The sequence below is a fragment of the Lissotriton vulgaris genome, chromosome 6 (genome assembly GCF_964263255.1).
Source record: "Lissotriton vulgaris chromosome 6, aLisVul1.2, whole genome shotgun sequence".
Classification (NCBI taxonomy): domain Eukaryota; kingdom Metazoa; phylum Chordata; class Amphibia; order Caudata; family Salamandridae; genus Lissotriton; species Lissotriton vulgaris.
This window is the reverse complement of record NC_141694.1, coordinates 1,750,423,830-1,750,445,814: the sequence shown is the minus strand read 5'-3', so window position 1 is coordinate 1,750,445,814 and position 21,985 is coordinate 1,750,423,830. Positions and strand designations below refer to the sequence as shown.

The following is a 21,985-nucleotide window of genomic DNA, read 5'->3' as shown; positions in this document are numbered from 1 at the left end:
AGCATGACAACGCCACTCGCAAACACCACGAGCTGATCTGCACCACCAAAAGGACATCGTTCAAAGAGCACAGACAACAGCAAGGAACTCTTCAATTTCGTAAAAGAACTCTCCAATTCCAGCGCCAGCAGCAACGACATCACACCGTCGCAAGACCTCTGCAACTCCCTCGCCATGTACTTCTACCGCAAGATCGCCGATATACACGACCGCTTCGGCGCCCATACTCCGCCTCCAGTCACCAAACCAACGCCCCCCACCACCACCCTCCGCGCCTGGATCAGCACTGAAGGCACCACTCACGTCGTGAACACCATCCACTCTGGCTCTCTCTCTGACCCATGCCCTCACCACATCTTCATCAAAGCCAGCACCATTATCGCACCCCACCTCCGGAACGTCATAAACAACTCCTTCACGTCCGCCAACTTCCCAGAGAGCTGGAAGCACGCAGAAATCAACGCCCTCCTGAAGAAACCCACAGCGGACCCTAAAGGTCTCAAGAACTTCCGCCCCATCTCTCTTCTTTCCTTCCCTGCAAAAGTCATCGATAAGACCGTCAATAAACAGCTGACCACATTCCTCGAGGCAAACGACTCCCTCGAACCATCCCAGTCCAAATTTCGAGCCAAGCACCGCCACACCGCAGCCACCGACGACATCAGGACCCTGCTTGACAACGGGGAAACGACCGCCCTCATCCTCCTAGACCTCTCAGCCGCCTTTGATACCGTCTGCCACCGCACTCTAATAACCCACCTCCACAACGCTGGGAACAAGGAAAAGCCCTGGACTGGATCACCTCGTTCCTCTCCAACAGAACCCAGAGAGTCCGCCTCCATCCCTTCCGCTCCGCGGCCAACAAGATCATCTGCGGCGTACCCCAAGGCTCTTCCCTCAGCCCAACCCTCTTCAATATCTACATGAGCCCCCTCGCCACCATCGCGCGCAAACACAACCTCAACATCATCTCCTACCCGGACGACACCCAGCTGATACTCTCCCTCACAAAAGACCCAGCCACCCCCAAAACCAACCTCCAGGAAGGAATGAAAGAAGTCGCGGAATGGATGAAGCTCAGCCATCTGAAACTGAACTCAGACAAGACGGAGGTCCTAATCCTTGGACAGTCCCCATCCGCCTGGGACGACTCCTGGTGGCCCACAGCGCTGGGCGCCGCACCGACACCCACGGACCACACACGCAACCTGGGATTCATCCTGGACTCCTCCCTCACGATGACCAAGCAAGTCAACGCCATCTCATCCTCATGCTTCAACACCCTGCGCATGCTCCGAAAAATCTTCCTGTGGATCCCCACCGGAACCAGAAAGACGGTCACCCAGGCCCTCGTCACCAGCCGACTGGACTATGGGAACGCCCTATACGCAAGAACCACAGCCAAACTTCAGAAAAGACTCCAGCGCATACAGAACGCCTCCGCACGACTCATCCTCGGCATCCCTCGCCACAGCCACATATCTGCCCACCTGAGAAATCTGCACTGGCTCCCCGTCAGCAAAAGGATCACGTTCAGGCTCCTCACCCACGCACACAAAGCGCTCCACAACATGGGCCCCGAACACCTCAACAACCGCCTCACGTTCTACACTCCAACCCGCCCACTCCGCCAGCGTCACCCTCACCACCATCCCATGGATTCACAGAACAACCACCGGAGGAAGATCGCTCTCCTACCTGGCCGTCAAGATATGGACCTCCCTCCCCACCCACCTACGACTGACCCAGACCATCTCACCTTTAGGAAACACCTCAAGACCTGGCTTTTCGAGCAATAGCAGCACCCCCCTTCCTTAATCCCCTTGAGACCCTCATGGGTGAGTAGCCGAAGGCGGCCAAAGGCAAGCGTGTCTGCGCCTGGACCGCGCCCAGCGCCAGAACCCCTGGCTCTAGCCGCTGCCAGGGCCCCCGACTGAGGTACGACACCGCCACCATCATCGCACTCAACACAGGACGACCTGCCGCCTGCCACCGAGGCCCCCCGAGGCGCACCCACGGACCCTTCTCCTGCCAAGCATGCAAATTCACCTGCCTCCGAACCTGCACCCCTCCCACCGAACACAGCAACAACAACAACAACCACCTCAAGTGCATCCTCCTCAACACCTGCTCCGTCCACAAACACGCCGTTGAACTCTGGGAACTCCTTGATATAACAGCACCAGACGTCGCCTTCCTCACGGAAACCTGGTTGAACGCCTCCTCGGCACCCGACATCGCCATAGCCATCCCGGACGGCTACATAATCACCCGGAAAGACCGCGTTAACAAAACGGGAGGAGGAATCGCCATCATCTACAGAAACACCATCAACGTCACGACCAACGCCGAAGAGACACTCACCTACACTTCCAGATCCACACCGACCCCCAGACCAACCTCAGAGGAACACTCATCTACAGACCCCCGGCAGCACGGACACAATTCAGCGACACCATCGCCGATTTCATCAGCCCACACGCCCTAGCTTCACCAGAGTACATCCTCCTAGGGGACCTGAACTTCCACCTGGAGGAAAACAATGACAACAACACCACCACCCTGCTCGACAACCTCGACAACCTCGGACTCAAGCAACTGGTGGACACGCCCACCCACCTCGCTGGCCACACGCTCGACCCCATCGTCTCCGCCAGCAACCCCGTCTCCTTCAGCCACTCCGCCAGACTACACTGGACCGACCACAGCTGCATCCACTTCACCTTCAAAAAGACCACACCCCTCCACCACATGCTACAGATCCCCTGCAGATGCTGGAGCAAGGTCACCACAGACCAGCTGACCACATCGCTGATCCAGAACCCACCTGTCGACACCTCTGACGCCAATGACGCAGCAGACAATCTCGCACAGTGGATCACCAATAGTGTTGACGACCTTGTCCCACTGAAGAAGCCCCCAGGCAAGACTAGCAACAGAAAAACCTCATGGTTCACAGACGCCCTCAAAATCGCAAAGAAAGCATGCCGAACCCTCGAAAAAGCTTGGCGCCACAAACGGACATCAGAAAACATGACAGCCCTCAAGACCGCCACCCGCAAATACCACCAGATGATCCGTACCACCAAAAGGACATTGTTCAAAGAGGGATGGACAACAACCCCCATAACAGCAAGGAACTCTTCAGCATCATCAAAGAGCTCTCCTACCCCAGCGCCAGCAACAACGACATCACTACATCGCAAGACCTGTGCAACACCTTCGCGGCGTTCTTCCACCATAAGATCGCAGATGTACATGACAGTTTTGGACCCCTGACTCCGCCTCCAGCCACCAAACCAACGACCCCCAACACCAGCCTCAGTGCATGGGCCCCCATCAGCATTGAAGACACCACCCACGTCATGAACACCATCCACTCCGGCTCCCCCTCCGACCCATGCCCTCATCATATCTTCAACAAAGCAAGCACCATCATCGCACCCCACCTCCGGAACGTCATTGACAGCTCCCTCACGTCAGCCACCTTCCCTGGAAGCTGGAAACACGCAGAAATCAATGCCCTTCTGAAGAAACCAACAGCAGACCCCAAAAACCTCAAGAACTTCCGCCCCAACTCTCTCCTCCCCTTCCCGGCTAAAGTCATCGAGAAGACCGTCAATAAACAACTGACTGCATTCCTCGAAGAAAACAACTCGCTCGACCCATCCCAGTCCGGATTTCGAGCCAACCACAGCACCGAGACCGCCCTCATCGCAGCCACCGATGACATCAGGACGCTGATGGACAATGGAGAGACAGCCGCTGGCATCCTCCTGGACCTCTCCGCAGCGTTTGACACCGTCTGCCACCGCACCCTAATAACCCGCCTCTACAACACTGGGATCCAAGGAAAGGCCCTCGACTGGATCACATCGTTCCTCTCTGACTGAACCCAGAGAGTCCGCCTCCCTCCCTTCCGCTCCGAGGCCACCAAGATCATCTGCGGCGTACCCCAGGGCTCGTCACTCAGCCCAACCCTCTTCAATATCTATATGAGCCCACTTGCCACCATCGCACGCAAACACAACATCAAAATAATCTCCTACGCCGACGACACCCATCTGATACTCTCACTCACCAAAGACCCTCTCACCGCCAAAGCCAACTTCCAGGACGGAATGAAAGATGTTGCCGAATGGATGAAGCACAGCCGTCTGAAGCTCAACTCGGACAAGATGGAGGTCCTCATCCTCGGACAATTCCCATCTGCCTGGGACGACTCCTGGTGGCTCACAACGCTGGGTACCGCAACAACACCCACGGACCACGCACGCAACTTGGGATTCATCCTGGACTCCTCCCTCATGATGACCAAGCAAGTCAAAACAGTGTCGTCCTCGTGTTTCATCACCCTGCGCATGCTCCGAAAGATCTTCCGGTGGATCCCCACCGGAAAGACGGTCACCCAGGCCCTCGCCGCCAGCCAACTGGACTACGGGAATGCCCTATACGCAGGAACCACAGCCAAACTTCAGAAACGCCTTCAGCGCATACAGAACGCCTCCGCACGACTCATCCTCAACATCCCTCGCCACAGCCACATATCCGCCCACCTGAGAGACCTGCACTGGCTCACTGTCAGCAAGAGGATCACGTTCAGGCTCCTCACCCACGCAAACAAAGCACTTCACGACATGGGCCCCGAATACCTCAACATTCGACTCTCGTTCTACACCCCCACCAGCCAGCTCCGCTCCACCAGCCTCGCACTCGCCACCATCCCATGGGTTCGCAGAACCACCACTGGAGGAAGATCGTTCTCCTACCTGGCAGCGAAGCCATGGAACTCCCTCCCCGCACACCTACGACTGACCCAGGACTATCTCGCCTTCAGGAAACACCTCAAGACCTGGTTATTCGAGCAGTAGCGGCTCCCCCCCTCCCTTCAGCGCCTTGAGACCCTCACGGGTGAGTAGTGCACTCTACAAATGTTTTGATTGATTGATTGATATAAATGTATTGATTGATGGATTGATTGATTGGTCTTTTTGAGGATATACTTAATCAAATTGAGAAATTACTGGGGCACATTTATGATGCGATTTTATCTCTATGTGTACCTTATATATAGATTTTGATTTAAAGAATACATTCCTAATAGTAATTGTCTAGGACCACTGTTTTTCTATACTGATCATTACCCAGGTCCGTGGACTAGTATGGGTCACCCCATTATTACTTAATGGTACTATACTGATGGAGCAGAATCTGGGATGCCTTTTGCCATAAACGAAGGAAAGTGGAATTAATGCCTGGAGTGATTTGCATGGTAACTCTAATTTGGTACGGTTAGGAAAAGATGACAATCACAGTTGGGTGGCATAAATAAAGTAGGACTCACACCATCTAGAAATCAAAATACTCTGAAAGGGAGGAAAACACTGCTGATGACATACTCATGTCAATTAAAAGACAACTAAGTACTGAATCCTGTTTCATTTAATCCCAAATTCATATGACCATTCTCAGGGGTAGAGATGCCAGCCACCTGCTGAACTCACAAGCAGAATAAACACTCTGGACTGATCCAGGTCTGGTCAGGCCACTTCAAATGATCTACTATCCTGAAGGTTGTAAGGAAAAATGGGGTCTCTGAAACAGAGTGGGATGTGCTATATTGCCATGGAGAAAACCCGCAGATCCAACAGGAACTGAACTTTTGCCTGTGGAACCAAAGAAAATGGTTCGGAAGCCACTTTTCCATTGAAGTCTGTGACCTGGTGTCTAAGGATTTGCAATTAGAGAGGGAAACATTTGAAAGGTCATAAAAAGGAGAACGTTAGCTGCAAGGCCTGAGGATAGTGGCCTTTGCTTTCAACAGCACCTACTGAAACGCAGATATGTGTGGAAAATGAGCTTCAACAGGTTTTTGAAAAGAAACCCGTTTTTTAAAAGAAACCCATTTTTTCAGAAATTGTTTTTAAAAATATTTACTGGGGGCATTGTCTGATTTTTGATATTGGCTTTTACAATGTTTTTGTTGCCATGTTGTACAATTTTTTTTAAAAACTTCTTCTGTGAGGCATGGTTGAAAGTAAAAAAATAAGTGCTGTCACACGACCAGCGATGATTGCGCCATTGCACCTTTTTTATTTTACTTTCTGTCATGGCTAAAAAAAAACATGCACTAATCCAACAGATCTTGCACAGGTGAGTCCTATTGACTTTGCCAATCCTTGTTGTATTAAGGGATGAAGAGTGCATGGGTCTATGTCTAGGAACAAAGGAAGTAAGAAAACCTGTGGACTGGTTGGCTGAGATTAAGAAGGGTGTCAAAGTAGAAAATGGGAATAATTCAGGGCACTCAAAGCCAACAAGGTGTACTTGTATTTTTTGCAGGTCTGTGGGGTTGAGCGATAGTAAAGTGTGGCACATTCATCATGTAGCAAAGAGTTGAGTTATGATGGCAGTGTGAATAAGTATGGAGTAGATGAACAGCAGAGAAACACCAAACATCTTGGGTAATAAAAAAGATTAGGGAATAAAGTAACCTTGCGTATTTTATGTGTAACATTGTCTTACTTCTTTTATGCGTATATGTGTACATATTGAATATATAATTTTGTGCAAGTTATTTTGATCCTTTATCATAACAAATAAGTTGGAAGTAATGCACTGATGTGGGCAGTTTTACATCTTTTGAGGTTTGTCTCTTCATTATTCTTATTTGGGAAAGGAAATGTGTGAAGTGTTTTTTTTACCACAGAAAACCTTCTTGGAGGTTAGCTAAAGGGTAGAGTTAGAATGTTAGCCAAATACTGCTGCCTGCCATTAAAGCTGGAAGGGTCCAAGGCCATTTTAACCATTCTTACTAAAACAGCAGGGTCTTTGTCATCATAGCACAAGGTCACTGAAACTGGTCCTTTTTATGTTTACATTTGCAACCACTGTACTTTGGAGGAGCTTGCATACTGTTTTTTTACTAGACTCTGAGACAATTGATTGCATAGAGTCACCTCCCACAGCAAGTCGTTGCGTCTTCAAGGGCGCCTGGGTCACACACTGGGACCAAAGGTGCTGAGAAAGAAAGAGTAAGGACTGGAGACCTAGTAGAGTGTGTGTCAAGAGTGGGCAGAACACTGGATTTAAAGATGTTCTGTTTCTTAAAATTTGACAACAAGAAAAAACCTAATAAAGTGGTACAGCTTTGCATCATCATATCAGGATAAGAAATCCCAAGAAATGCCATGTCATTCATAAAGGGAACACATAACTGATAACCTCACGTCGAGACTGCGACTGTTGGTCATAAGAGCCACAGTTAGCAATGTTTTTAGGTGTCCTTAATTACATTTCAATTTATGGATAACAATGTTCTTCAGACATCCTTACCGCAACATTACGAATTTGGTGTCCTGCGAACCATCTCAGTTGCTCTAAGACAGCTTGGAACACCTCAGTCTGATGAGAGGGTAGGCTAGCCACAGCTTTCTTCAACACGTCCTCAATATGTGACAAAGAGCAGGCGGCACCGAAGGTAATCCCTGCAAAGGACAAGAAGGTCAGTTCCTTTCCCAGGGGAACCTCCATAACAATTCACACAAAACTGGGCGTCAAAATGTTAAGTCACTCATTTTGACAGTCATAGGCTGTACTCTTACATGAAAAAAGACAATCTGATGTGTGCCTTGTAGGCTACAAGGCTGACTGCATAACGATCAGATTTAAAACACAAGGAGGGAGGTACCCTTGGAACCAATAAGGGACCGGGTAAACAAGTATCCAAAAACAAGGAAGAGGTCCCTGAGCATTAAGGATATACCTTATGTCGTAAAATAGCCCCCCCAAGATGTCTATGGAGGCTATATTCGACCTCGCAGAGAAAGCTATCTCTGCAAATATACATACACACTATCAATATCACTAAATGGTGGCTAACAGTCAGTAAAGGAACTCTGTGTACAATCCTTCAATCTTTAAAAACACTCTAGTATTCACCAATCTTTAAAATCATCAATTTATTGTTCAAGATTAATAACATTATCAAGGCTAGCAATACATAAAAATACAATCAATCACAAATTAAAAAACCAAAAGTCGACGCGGCGTTTCGGTGTCTTGTGTCGTTGGCAACACCTTCTTCAGGACAGTTTTTTTTTAAAAATCACTCAAACGCCTCAAAAAGTTTGAGACGTTTATTTCCAAAATACGGAGAAAAATCAAGACTTTAGAAGGAAGCAAGCTTACGTAACGGCATATCAGCCCCAAGCTCCTTTTCACTTCGAGATAGGATTGCATCTAATCTGTGATATATAAAAAGAAAATTGTATCCGATCCTAGTATACATACGGTGGTCACCCCTGATACAGCACTGAATGCATATATGAATTCATGTTCAGGTGGAATAATTGTCATTAAATTCCATTGAATGAAGAAATAACAAGAGATGCAGACTAATGAATAAAAGCTGTACCTCCAAGACACCATTTATGGTCTGAATCCCTCAAAAGGTTTGAGTGATTTTTTTTAAAAAAACGTCCTGAAGAAGGTGTTGCCATCGACACAAGACACCGAAACGCCGCGTCGACTTTTGGTTTTTTAATTTGTGATTGATTGTATTTTTATGTATTGCTAGACTTCATAATGTTATTAATCTTGAACAATAAATTGATGATTTTAAAGATTGGTGAATACTAGAGTGTTTTTAAAGATTGAAGGATTGTACACAGAGTTCCTTTACTGACTGTTAGCCACCATTTAGTGATATTGATAGTATGTATGTATATTTGCAGAGATAGCTTTCTCTGCTAGGTCGAATATAGCCTCCATAGACATCTTGGGGGGGCTATTTTACAACATAAGGTATATCCTTAATGCTCAGGGACCTCTTCCTTGTTTTTGGATAACGATCAGATTTACCACATGAAAGGTACTTCACCTTATGTGTTTCACTGGTAACAGAGACACAAAAAGAATAAGTTACTTATCTTTGATCACACCTTTCTGATGCATACTCTATCTGTCCGCAGATTCCTCACCTTGTGAATAGCCCCAGGTACCAGAATGGATGAGTATTGCTTCCGCGTGCCAGCAGGTACGGTCGTGTGGCTCTGCACTGGATTGATCCTGCCCCAGAAGAGACTTTGGAACCATATACAAAAACCTTCCCTGCACGTTCACATCAGTTTCTTTCTTGACTCTTACCATGCCTTCAGACTCAGAGCCCAATAATTGTAAAGATGTGACAGTGTGCTGATCATTAGATTGGGACATTATTGTAGACAGGTAAAGAGATCATTCCACAGGACGAGGAGGTGGGAAGGTGGTGAGAAATCTGCAGTGATAGATTATCCAGCACAAAGAGCGTTTCCAAAAGTAAGAAACTTGTTCTTCCAATGGATACATCTAACCACAGATTATTCACCAATAGCATAGTTACCAAAGCAGTGCATCTAAAAAGTAAAGGGTCTGTGGTTTGGGCTCAGACCAAAAAGTTGTGCACCACTGAACAGGCAAAATGCTGTTTCCATCGGACCTGGCTGTCAAGGAAGTAGTGCTTTTGTGAACATGTGCACTGATGGCCATGCTGTGGCTTGACAGATGTCAAGGACAGGCACTCCGCATGTCATCGCAGTGGTGGCAGCCTTAGCCCTGGTAGAATGGGCGTCCTTTTCTGCATCACCTACCTTTCTTGGCCCCAGATGACCACACAAAAATCTGATTGTAGACCCAATGGTCTTTTGTGCAATCAGAGTAAAGCTTAATGCTCTTATCGTGTCTAGCCAATGGAGTCCCTCCTCCTCTTTCAACACCTAAGGTGGGCAAAGAATGTTGGGAGGATGATGGGATGCCCAACAAGAAAAAGAATCATTACATCTGGCAAAAAGGCTGCCCTTGTTCTCGAAAGCAGTTTACCAGGAAAAAAGGAGGGGGATTTTGGTTGCACCAAGAGAGCCTGGAGATCGCTTACACAACAAGGAAGACAGTCTTTAGGGTCAGAACACGCAATGAGTAGCTGTGTATCAGTTCGAAGGGACACATAAGAAATGTGTGGACCAAATGTAGGTCCCACTGTGGCATCCCAAATGGTCTTGGAGGGAGAACATGTTTCAAACGTTTAATAAACCATATCATAACAGGTGAAATGAATTAGGATGGTTGGTCTAGTTAACACAGAAAGGCTGAAGGCGATTATACATAACCTTTAATAGCTTGCAGCATTAAAGACAAAACAAAAAATAAAAACTCTGACACATTGGCTTGCAAAGGGTCTGTCCTACTGACTCCACACCAAGCCCAAATTTGTCCCAGGGCCAGGTGTAAATAGACTTTTGAAAGGACGTCTGGCACCCAGGATGACATCCACAACTTCGTTTGGCAAATCAAATGCAGAAAATTGCCACTACTCAATTGCCATACATAAGGTGTAGACTGCCCTGCTGCTGCAACACAAGATCCTCCCAAAGTGGTAGCCCGATCCTAGGGCAGATGCTCATGCTCTGAAGTTCCAGGTGCCATACTCTCCTAGTACGGATCACTGAAATAATATCGAGGGACAAAATATCGACTTGCAAAAATATCGTGGACAAAATATCGACAGACAAAATATTGAGTTTGTATCTACAAACAGGTAAGTACAAAAATATCGAGTACAAAATATCGTTTACAATAATATAGTTTTAAAAAATATCGACTTTATTAAAAACAGTGTTAAATTAAATTAATATTAAAATTTAATTACTAAAATATACTTAAAAATACTTAAATTAACTTATAATAATTAAATAATAAATGAAATTAATAAAAATAAATGTTTACAATCATATTTGTTGAAACATATATATATAGTAACATACTATAATTAAATAAGATACTATTATATTACCGTACAATAGCAGAAGTGTAAAAAATACTATTCCCACTCCAAAGAGTGCAGGCGTAGGGAAAGCATTGGATAGCGTAGGGGTTAAAATTACTATTCCCACTCCAGTGGGTGCAACAGTAGGGAAAGCGTTGGAATGCGTAGGGGTTAAAATTTCTATTCCCACTCCAGTGAGTGCAACAGTAGGGAAAGGGTTGGATAGCGTAGGGGTTTAAATTACTATTCCCACTCCAGTGGGTGCAACAGTAGGGAAAGCGTTGGATAGCGTAGGGGTTAAAATTACTATTCCCACTCCAAAGAGTGCAACAGTAGGGAAAGCGTTGGATAGCGTAGGGGTAAAAATTACTATTCCCACTCCAGTGGGTGCAACAGTAGGGAAAGTGTTGGATAGCGTAGGGGTTAAAATTACTATTCCCACTCCAAAGAGTGCAACAGTAGGGAAAGCGTTGGATAGCGTCGGGGTAACAATTACTATTTCCACTCCAGTGAGTGCAACAGTAGGGAAAGGGTTGGATAGCGTAGGGGTTTAAATTACTATTCCCACTCCAGTGGGTGCAACAGTAGGGAAAGCGTTGGATAGCGTAGGGGTAAAAATTACTATTCCCACTCCAGTGGGTGCAACAGTAGGGAAAGTGTTGGATAGCGTAGGGGTTAAAATTACTATTCCCACTCCAAAGAGTGCAACAGTAGGGAAAGCGTTGGATAGCATAGGGGTAACAATTACTATTTCCACTCCAGTGGGTGCAACAGTAGGAAAAGCGTTGGATAGCGTAGGGGTTAAAATTACTATTCCCACTCCAGTGGGTGCAACAGTAGGGAAAGCGTTGGATAGCGTAGGGGTAAAAATTACTATTCCCACTCCAGTGGGTGCAACAGTAGGGAAAGTGTTGGATAGCGTAGGGGTTAAAATTACTATTCCTACTCCAGTGGGTGCAACAGTAGGGAAAACGTTGGATAGCGTAGGGGTTAAAATTACTATTCCCACTCCAGTGGGTGCAACAGTAGGGAAAGTGTTGGATAGCGTAGGGGTTAAAATTACTATTCCCACTCCAGAGAATACAACATTAATACTTCTTAAATAATTATAAAATGTATTATTGAATATCTATTAATAATTAATTAAACATAATTAATATTTGTATACAATTTATTAATTAATATATTATATTTACTAATTAACAATAATTATTTCTATTGATCACCTATTAATACTAATTAATAAAAATATTTACTATTAATTATTTAATAATGAAAAAGTATTTAACAATTATTTGAAATTAAATAAATATAAATGTAATTAATTAATTATTTATAATTTAATCACTTCCCACCCAATTCCCCTATAAACTCACAACCCGCTACAAAAATAATTTAGTAAAATGTACATAATTACCAATTAATCAATTAATTAAAATTAATTACCAATTAAAATTTAATTAATTAACTATTATAAATGAATTAAGTATTAATTTAAATTTACTACCAATAAATTGAAATATTTAATTAATTATAATTAAAATACTTCCCACCCTATTCCCCTATAAACCCACAACCCGCTACAGAATTAAATTACGCAATGATTATAAAAACAAAAATCATTAATAAAAATAAATTATAACATAAATACACACTTTTCACACATATTATACCATAAAAATACACTATAAAAAATTAGATATTAAAAATTCGATATTTTTTACTATCTATATTTTTAACAGTCGATATTATATCACTTACCTTAAAAACGATATTTTGGTCATCTATATTCTGTCCTGTCGATATTTTGTCTAGTCTGTATTTAAAAGTCGATATTATGTCCAGTCGATATTTTGGAGTTGATATTATGTCTGTGCACCCTCCTAGTACAATACGGCACGACTAGGATGATTTGGGCCAGTTGTTTCTAATTTTTTTCAAAATTCTGGGCAGGAGAGTCAGAGGAAATAAGGCATATAGGAGTCCCGTGTTTCACTCCATCCAAAATGCATCTCCTAGGAAAATCCTGAGCAGGAAGTCTAATGTAGAAAAGCTTGGACACTGTGTTCTCGAAGATTGTGAAGAAATCTAGCCAGGGTTTACCCCATTGTTGGAGTGCAGCTGCCATTCGTGATCTGCCAGGCATGCCGGCTGAGCTTGTACACCCTGAAGTCCAAGGATCCCACTAGGTGATTCATAACCGGGAGGGTGCCCTAACAGCACAAGCCGCCACCCATGGCATGAAGCCTCCTGCTCATTGCAGTACCGCATGGCGGTGGTGTTGTCTGTGAGAACCTGTACCAGCCTCCACTTGATAAACAGTAGTAAGGCCTTCATGCCAAGACACGTGGCCTGCAACTCCAACCTATTGGATTGGAGCCAGGTTACTGCTGGAAATCACTCCTGATCACAAACTCTCCCAGGTGACTCCTCAACACAGCAGTACATATCGATCACCACTGTCAGCTCTGGATGGGAAGGGAGAGGGGTCTGGTATTGGTCAGCTTATGGATGAGCAGCCAACACTGTAGATTTTGTGCAGTTTCTGCAGGGCTAGCATATGCATCTGGTGAACTGGACAAGGAGGATGCAGAAAGTTAACAAAGCATGAAGTCTCCAAGTTGCTCTCATGGAAATTTAAGGCCAAAGCTGAAACGATCATACTCCAAATGTCCTGGACTCATTTCAATGGAGGAAAAGCCATTAACTGCATGGTGTCCGAGACAGACCCTATAAGAAGAATTCTCTATTAAGTTGTCAGGTGTGGTCATTGATTGAGAATCCCAACCATGCTGGGAGCTTTGCCACTGTCTGGAGATGGTCTACAACTTACTGTGGCAATCCCACCTTCAACAGCCAGTCATTGAGGTAGAGGAAAACTGATATTCCCAACCTCTAAAGTTGGGCATCGACCACCACTATCCCATTTGTGAACATCAGAGGGGCGCTGGTAAGGCCAAAAGAGAGCACAGCAAACTGAAAATGTTCTTTGCCAACCTTGAACTGCAGATACATTCTATGTAAGTACACATCATGTACGTACCAGGTTACTATCTAGTCGCCCGGATGCAGGTCAGACAGAACCTGGGCCAGTGTGAACATTTTGAATTTGTCCTTCTGAAGGAAGGCATTTAGAGAGCAACCATATAAAACAGGACAAATGCATCCATCCTTCTTTGGCACAAGCAAGTAGTAGTAGTAATAACCAATCTCTATTTCCAAGTCATAACCCTCCCAATGCCCCTTTTGTACAGTAGAGCTAGCACCTCTTGCAGTTAGTTGGATAGGTGATGCTCTGAGAGCCACTCTAATGTGAGAGGAAACTGTGGTGGGTTGGAAAGGAATGGAAAGAAATAGTCCTGCTTAACGATCTGGGGGACCCATCTATTGTATGTAATTGATTGCCACTCTGGAGAAAAGTGCGGTTCCTGCCTCTCACAGGGCAGGTGTGTGAAACTAAGGATGAATTAAAGCAGCTTGGATGTTGATGCCACAGGCAGGTGGAAATTATCAATGCCTCTGGTGACCTGCGCGTTGCCAGCCTGATCCCTGCCCCCAGCCACAAAAGGACTGGTTTGATTGCAGTTGGACCATGGGACCCTGACGTTGCCTGAATGCCAACACTTTGGAGTAACCACAAAAAGGCTGAAATTCTCTGGTGGGGGTTGAGAGGTCAATGACCACAGCGTGGCACAACTTTCCTCAAAGCGTAATAAGGCAGAGTCAGCTTTTTAAGCAAATAGGTGTGATCCATTGAAAGGCATATCCATAAGGGATACCTATACATCTCCTGAAAAATCTCTGGATCGCATCCATGCATTGCATCAAAGACCACACTAGTGTTGATTGTTCAATCCAAGCAATCAGTAGCATCCAGGCCAGCACAAATGGCATATTTGGTCACATCCTGACCATCTTGAATGATTTGAGCAAGGAAGGCATAAATTCTTTTGGAACCACTGGCAAGATCTCTCTGGTAAACTCTCACAGGATGTAAGTATATCAGAATAATGAGCAAACCATGTTGATCAATGTCAGGGCCAGGCTAACCAAAGAAAGTATTTGTTTTGTGAACACCTCAACCATTTTTTACTCCCTGCCCTGGGGAGTAGGGGGGAATGAACTAAGATGTACCTTGCTGCTGGAACCTTCAACAGCCGAACTCTCAGGAGGAAGATGCTGCGTAAGAATATCAGGTATGCCAGGTGCTAGTCTGTGGCTTCTGGTCACCTGCCTGTTCACCTGTGGGCAAGATCAAGGCTCAGACCAAGTGCCCAATGAATGTCAATTAGGAATTCATTGCATGGGAATAAGGGATCAGAGGAAGTAGGCCCAGGTTGAAGAACTTCTCTAAGGAAATTTGTCTTAACTTCAAAAGGAGGCAGTTGTAGATCTAGAACCACAGCAGCACATTGAATTAACAGAGCAAAGGAAGCACTCTTTTCTGTTGGTGGCCCTAAGGAGTAAATTAACCCTGTGTCATAGAAATTATTTAGCCCACTGAACTCCTATAAATCGATGTATAAACTGTCATCATCATAATGTGGGGTTAAATCACCCCCATCATTACCATTACCTTCTCTGGTTGGTGGTAAACTCCGGTCAGAACCGGAATCAAAAATACGATTGTGCTCCGAGGACAGCTCTGTGGTAGTGATGGTATATTGTCTGAATCATGCTGTATGGGAATGAGGTTTGCTGGAGTGGAGTTGGCACTCATTAAGGTCAAGACTGATGCACGGATGGGACATCGGAGTCAGCACTGGATACTAGATCCACCTCCGGTACCAGTGGCATAGGGGCCAACATTGATGGAATCGATATCTTTGCAGGTCTTGGAGCCGGAATGGAGGTCAGATCCGAGTCAGTGCGGAACTCGAGAAAGGTTCTAGGGGCTCAGATGGTGCTGAAAATTGATCTGCTGGTGGTATTCCAACTGAAGACGGCTTCAGGATCTTGGGGCCCAAAGGTAGACCAGAGGGAGCCAGGAGAGTGCAAAAATGTGCATGGCTTACCTAAAGGCCTTAACCTGCTGCATCTCTGATGGCCCAGAAAACAGGGGAGCATGATGCCTAATTGCAGAATCGGCTCCTCATTCGGGAACTGGGAGTAAAATTGATTGGCAAGTGCCGCCTTTGCAACTCTTCTTTAGCGAGCAGGAAAGGATTGAGTCCGACTTTGCCTTTTTCTGTTTCATCATTGATTTCGAACTTCGATTTACTAGATGACTTCGACCACGAAAAAAATCTGTTACAGGATTGACCTCAAGAGAGGAAGCAGGTTATCACCCTTCAACGTAGAGCGTGGGCTGTACCTGTTTTAGGTCCATGACTTTTTCATATGTTCAATGACATACAGCTTCGCTTCACAATCTTCAGATGCACGAGTGCACATTCATCGCACGATACTGAGTCATAAAACCAAAAGCACAGAATATGTAGGTCTGTTAATGAAATCTGTTTTCTACAGTCATGCCACAGCTTGAACCCTGTAGTTTTAAGTGCGGACATCCTCCCTGTGCACACTTCAGTTTGAAAATTATCTAATACAGATGGAATAAGGAGAGAAGTTCAGTATCCACCTCAAAAGACAGGGAAAGAAAGGAACTGATGTTAGCACTTATATGCAGTTCCGCTTCATTTTTCTGGCGCAACATAAGCTAATGCGGAGCTGCATGACACTACCTAGCTACCAAGAACACTGTTGTGAAAAAGTCCCAGGTCCAGTTTAGCGGTCAGGTAATGTTCTAAGGGTGAGCAATCTGTGGTTAGAAGCATCCAACTGAAACATCAGCTTGAATGCCTTGCGCAGTTGAATCATAAAACAACTCCTGCACACCAACAGCAATGTTATGTTATGTTATGTTAGTAGGAATTTCTAAAGCGCACGGTCACCAGGAGATTTCATAGTGCTAATTTTGGGCAATGTGAAGACGAAGGCGGATTATGCGTGGGCTTGCTCGAACAACCAAGTCTTAAGTGCCTTTCTGAACCCCAACAGCTTGTCGCGCATCCTGATTTCTAGTGGTAGAGAGTTCCAGAATTTAGGGGCAAGGTAGGAGAACCTACACCTTCCTTGGCGTTTGAGTTTAATGGCAGGGGTAGTCAGTAGCTGAAGATGGGCAGACAGCAGGTTGCAGAGTGGTGCATGCCTTACAATCATGCAGCTGATAAATTTGGGGCTCCTGCAGTCCAGGGCCTTGAAAATTAAGCACCCTGCCTTGAAAGCTGCGTGTTGGACAATAGGTAGCAAGTGAAGTTTGGATAGCAAGGGTCCGGCAGATTTCCATCTAAGTTGTTAGTGGATTAGTCTTGCAGCCTGGTTCTCTACCAATTGGAGGCGTTTGAGTAAGAACAGTGGCAGGCCGAGATAAATAGAGTTGGAGAAGTCGAGATGAGAGAGTACCAGGGCTATCACAACCTGTATGAGGGCTGAGTGGGCAGCAGGTGGGCGATCTTCCTGATTTTTTTCTCAGTTGGAGAAAACCGGTAGAGACCACTGCCCCCTCTTGTCCTCTGAGCAAGATATCTGCATTTATGATGACTCCAAGGCTTTTAACAGAAGGGGAAGAAGTGGGGGGGTCCTAGTTCTGACAGCCAGTAGTGTGGGCCCCAGGAAATATCACTTTTCCCTGGTAAGACTAGGTCAGTCTTGCCCGGGTTGAGTTTAAGGTGGTTAAGGTCCATCCAGCACTGGATGTGGAGCATAGTGGCTGGGAATTCGTGGACAGAGTCAGGGGAATCCAAGGTGAAGACGAGCTGAAGATTGTCAGCATATTTGAAGGTAGTTACCTTCCTGTTTTTTAAGGAGTGAATCAGGGGCATTAGGTAGAGATTAAATGAGTGTGGGGATAAGGACGAGTACTTAGGGGCCCCTCACGAGGTAGCGGTCTTAGGGGCAGTGAAAGGGGCAAGTCGTACTGCTTGGGTTTAGCCTTCAAGGAAGGACCTGATCCAGTTGTATGCAGCCCTGTATGTCGGCCTGTTTAACACGGTCCACCAGATGATCGACCACGTCGAACGTGGCCGACAGGTTCAAGAGCACCAAGGCCTGAGAGACAACCCTGTCTACATTTGCTCTTAAGGTGTCCAGTACCACGAGGATTACTGACTCAGTAGAGTCAGCAGGCCGAAAGCCAGCTTCGTTTGGCTCTAGGTGTTCTGACTGTTCGATGAAATTGGAAAGGCACCTGGCCACATGGGCCTCTAAGATCTTGGCCAGAAAAGGGAGGAGAGAGATAAGGCGGTAATTAGAAGGATTCAGAGGGTCAGCCCCTGTTTTTTTAATAAAGGGACCACTATTGCGTTCTTGAAGGCACTAGGGACCTTACCCTGTGAGAGAGACTCATTTAGGAAGGGAGCACGCTATGAGGTAGGACGAAAAAAGGCGTCCTTTAGGATGTGAAGGGGCAACAGTCATTAGAGGAGCCGGATTTAATGCGGGTCATTAAGTCTGACAAGATCTGGGGACATATGACAGGGAAGTGATCCATGGTAGCTGAGTTAGTTGTCAGGTTGTCCAGGGGTTCCATACTGGAGGTGGTAGGAATGCTGCCTTTGATACTGGAGATTTTGTCCACGAAAAAGTTATGTAAAGAGTTACATAATCTTGGTTAGGTGTCTGTTTGGGAAGTATTCTCTCAGCATTACAGAGGTCATTGACTATCATTAAGATTTATTTCGGCTTGTTATGGGCGTTTAATATTCTGGCAGAGAAATAAGCCTCTTTGGCTTCCAATATGGCTTTTTTATACTCTTTGCGAACTAGCGAGAACTGCAGTTTGTCTTCAAAGGAGTATCTTAGCCTCTATTTTCTTTCATTTTGACGAAGCTCGAGTTTTTGCTTTTTTAGCTTGGAGGAAAACCATTTATGGGCATCTGTTTGGCGAGCGCAGGTAAATTTAGTACGTGGGGCATGAGCATTACAAGCCATCAGTAGCCAATCTGAGATGTCTTCCTCCATCGAATTAACATCAGGGATGAAGGAGGGTGCTGATCTGACCAAGGTTTCGACAAATTCCTGTTTGTTGAGGGCTCTCCACTTTCTTGTCATGACTCCCACTGCCGTGTGGGGCTTGATCTTGAGGTTAATAGTGTCTGAAAATGTTATTAAGTGATGATCTGACCATATACATGGTGAGATTGTGAGCGCCGTCAGTATAAGGTTAGAGGACCAGATTTGGTCCATTGTGTCCCTTTATGTTGGTGGCGGAGGATAGATCCTGGGTAAGGTTCAGGTTGGAGAGCAGTTCAGATAGTTCTATGGTGTGTGGCCCGCCGAGGGCATGGTTGAACCAATAGTTCAAGTTGCCTAACCACTAAAGTACGAGTAACTTACCTTCGGTAATGATGTATCTGGTAGAGACGATTATAGCTGCAGATTCCTTCACGTAGAATTATCCCCAGGCATGAGACTGGATCCAGAAACCTTTTCAGCCACAGCATCCGTGAGCGCCGGGGCCGGGGCGACATCACGCGACTCCGCCCAGGCGTCGTCCGCGTACATGACGTCAGCGAGGTCACATAGGACCCGCTCCGGCGCGCCTACGTCAGTTTTCTTCGGAGAACTTTTCCGCACCACAACGCGGAACCACCAGATAAAAAAACTGTGGAAGCATGCGAACAATGTGCGAAGAGCAGAAAAATTGGAAAAGAAATGGTGACTAACAAAACCACAAAGAGCAGTGTCAACACCGCAGAACCCAAAGGCAGGGAAAGAAGAAAGAACAATCAGAGCCCTGAGCAGCCACCCTGCCAGCACATAGACAGCCTCCCACTCCTGTGCCCCAGAGGCAAGGAACATGTGTAAAAGTCATGGCACATGTAGTAAACCTACCACCCCCATCCTGAACAAGGAAGGGGGACCAATCCCAAGACAGACAGGGACAACAAACCTCCAAGCCACCCCAACATAGAGGGCAACCACCCACAAGGGACAAGGACAAGACATGGCCAGATCACCCTTAATCCAAGGATAGCAATGGAAGGAAGGGAGGGGAGGGGAGGACAGAGATAGAAAGCAATACCCCCAAACCTGGAGTAGCCAGAGCAGCAGGGCACCGCAGCACTGGAACCCCAACCTCCAAAGAACCAAAAGGAGGAAGGAACCGCCCCAAACGGAGTCACCCGTCAGGAGCAAAGGAGGCACTCACAGGAGACACAGCCCCCCCCCCCGGAGGCGAGTACCGAAGACCAACCCCAGTGTCCTCGCAGAATCGGGGAGGAAGGGCAGGCTGTGAAGGAATCTGCGGCTAGAATCATCTCTACCAGATACAAAACTCGTACATCTGATAGAGACTACTTGCCGCAGATTACTTCACATTGAATAAATACCCTAGCAATACCCCCTGGGAAGGAGGGTCTGCGAAAGGACCCCACCAGCAAATATAGAACAACAGAGGGCCCCACAGGGGACCAGATCTGTGGACCAGGTAGAACCTCGTCCCTGTCAGGCAATGGGAACCCCCACAAGCAGAACCCCACCGACCCCAAGAGGATGCAGGAGGGAGAAGGAGGCGGAAGAGGCCTGTACACTCACAGCAGAGGAACCAAGGGCAAGGCCAGAAATGCTGAAGCACCCTACACATCCACCAGGCAACATAGCTTCCGCCCAATGCCAAGACAGGACGAGAATAAGAAGCCCAGAGGACCCAAGGAAATGAGGGAAAAGAAGGCGAACCCACTCCAGACAGAGAGCAACATGCGAGCCAGAACAGGGCTGGCAGACAAAAGCCGCCAGAAGCAAGAAGAACAGCCCGAGGCCCCAGGAAGGCTGAGTAGGTGGCGCCTGGCAAGGCAGAACACAGTGTCATCCCAGACCTCAGGACAGGAGCAGGGAGAGGAGGGAATGTCTGGGCACACCACTATGAGCGGCCGTGCACATGACCTCAAGTAGCAAGTGCTACCTACATAAATGCTATGGAGAACAGGTGGCCAGAACCCCCTAGCAGAGCGCAAGCTATATGACAGCTACCACTACCCCACATAGGGTACGTCAAGTCCCAAGATATGGGAACCCTCTTAGGAAGAACTTCCGCAGCAGAGGAAAAATAAAAAAGATCCACAGGGAAAAACACCCCCGCGGAAGGCTTGACAAGCAGCCCAAGCAAAGTAGAAGGACTAATCTCAGGGCCAAGTCTGCACAACAACTCCGGCAGTACACACAAACAATCAGCAAAAGGGCCGTCCAGGAGCAACAACGCCAAAGTCCCAGGAAAGGATGCAATTGGCCAGAACACACACTCCACAGCCAGAACAACCAGCCTAAGGCAGCCCAGAATCAGCCCAACTAAGGAGTCCCTGAGGAGGGGACGGAAGAGGGGGAGGATAAAGCAGAGGAGGAGGATGGAGCCCTGCCAAGAGCTTTTGGATGGCGGAGTCGGCCGGGGCATGGAACAACAGGCTGCCATCAAACGGAAGATCAATGAGCTGCTCCTGAATATTCTCGGGAATGCTCCGTCCCGAAGCCAAGCATGGCGACGGAAAGTGACTGAGGAAGCCATGGCCCGGCCCAACACCTCTGAGATGTCCAGAGCGGAGCGGAAAATAAATGCTGCAAGCTCCCAGCCATCCAACGCATGATGCCGTAAGTTCACCTGAACAGTCTCCTGGGAAGCTGTGGATCCCAGAGATGCAACTGAGTCCCACAAACAGGAGGAGGCCCTAGCCAGAACACACAAGGTGTTGAGGGCCCGCAGGGCAGTGCTGGTCGAGGCGAACAAGTTGCGCCTTCAAGAGCCCAGCCAGCGGGCCTCCCAGGATGGCGTAGTCACCAGTGGTGGTAGGGAGGGAAAAGCAGTCCGCAAAACCAAGCTGGCGGCAGAGGGGTTAAGGGAAAGACACGCCGGGTCACGCGGTGCTGGAAGGTGCGGGTGTGGAAGATGCTGAGGCACAGGGTCCCGAGGCAGGACACCTCTAAGCCCCTGTCAGGGAAGAAAGGAGCAAACCTTCAAAGGGAAGTAAGATTTCCCTCCCACCGGAACCCTGGTGGAGGACCTCCAAGAGATGGTGCACCGGTAAGTGAGCCACCGGGTCACCCATGCGCAGGGTGCCCACAGCCATTGAGACCGCGTGAGCAAAGGCCGCACCCTTCCTCCATAAGGGCCCCGCGGTGGAGAAAGCATCTCCTCCTTGGGTGACGGCTGCAAACTAAGGCGGCCGTCCCCGAGGCCAAGCGGGACGGGCA

The 21,985-nt window shown here is 47.0% G+C and overlaps 1 protein-coding gene across 1 annotated transcript in view; it reads right to left on the bottom strand.

Moving 5' to 3' along the window:
* The window catches only part of LOC147709413 (xanthine dehydrogenase/oxidase-like), a 1,362,843-nt gene that overhangs the window by 1,061,549 nt on the left and 279,309 nt on the right, over window positions 1-21,985 (bottom strand). The window contains exon 10 of the mRNA XM_086927983.1: window positions 7,336-7,487. Within this exon, the coding sequence (XP_086784109.1) occupies window positions 7,336-7,487 (152 nt within the window). The remainder of the gene's footprint in view (window positions 1-7,335; window positions 7,488-21,985) is intronic.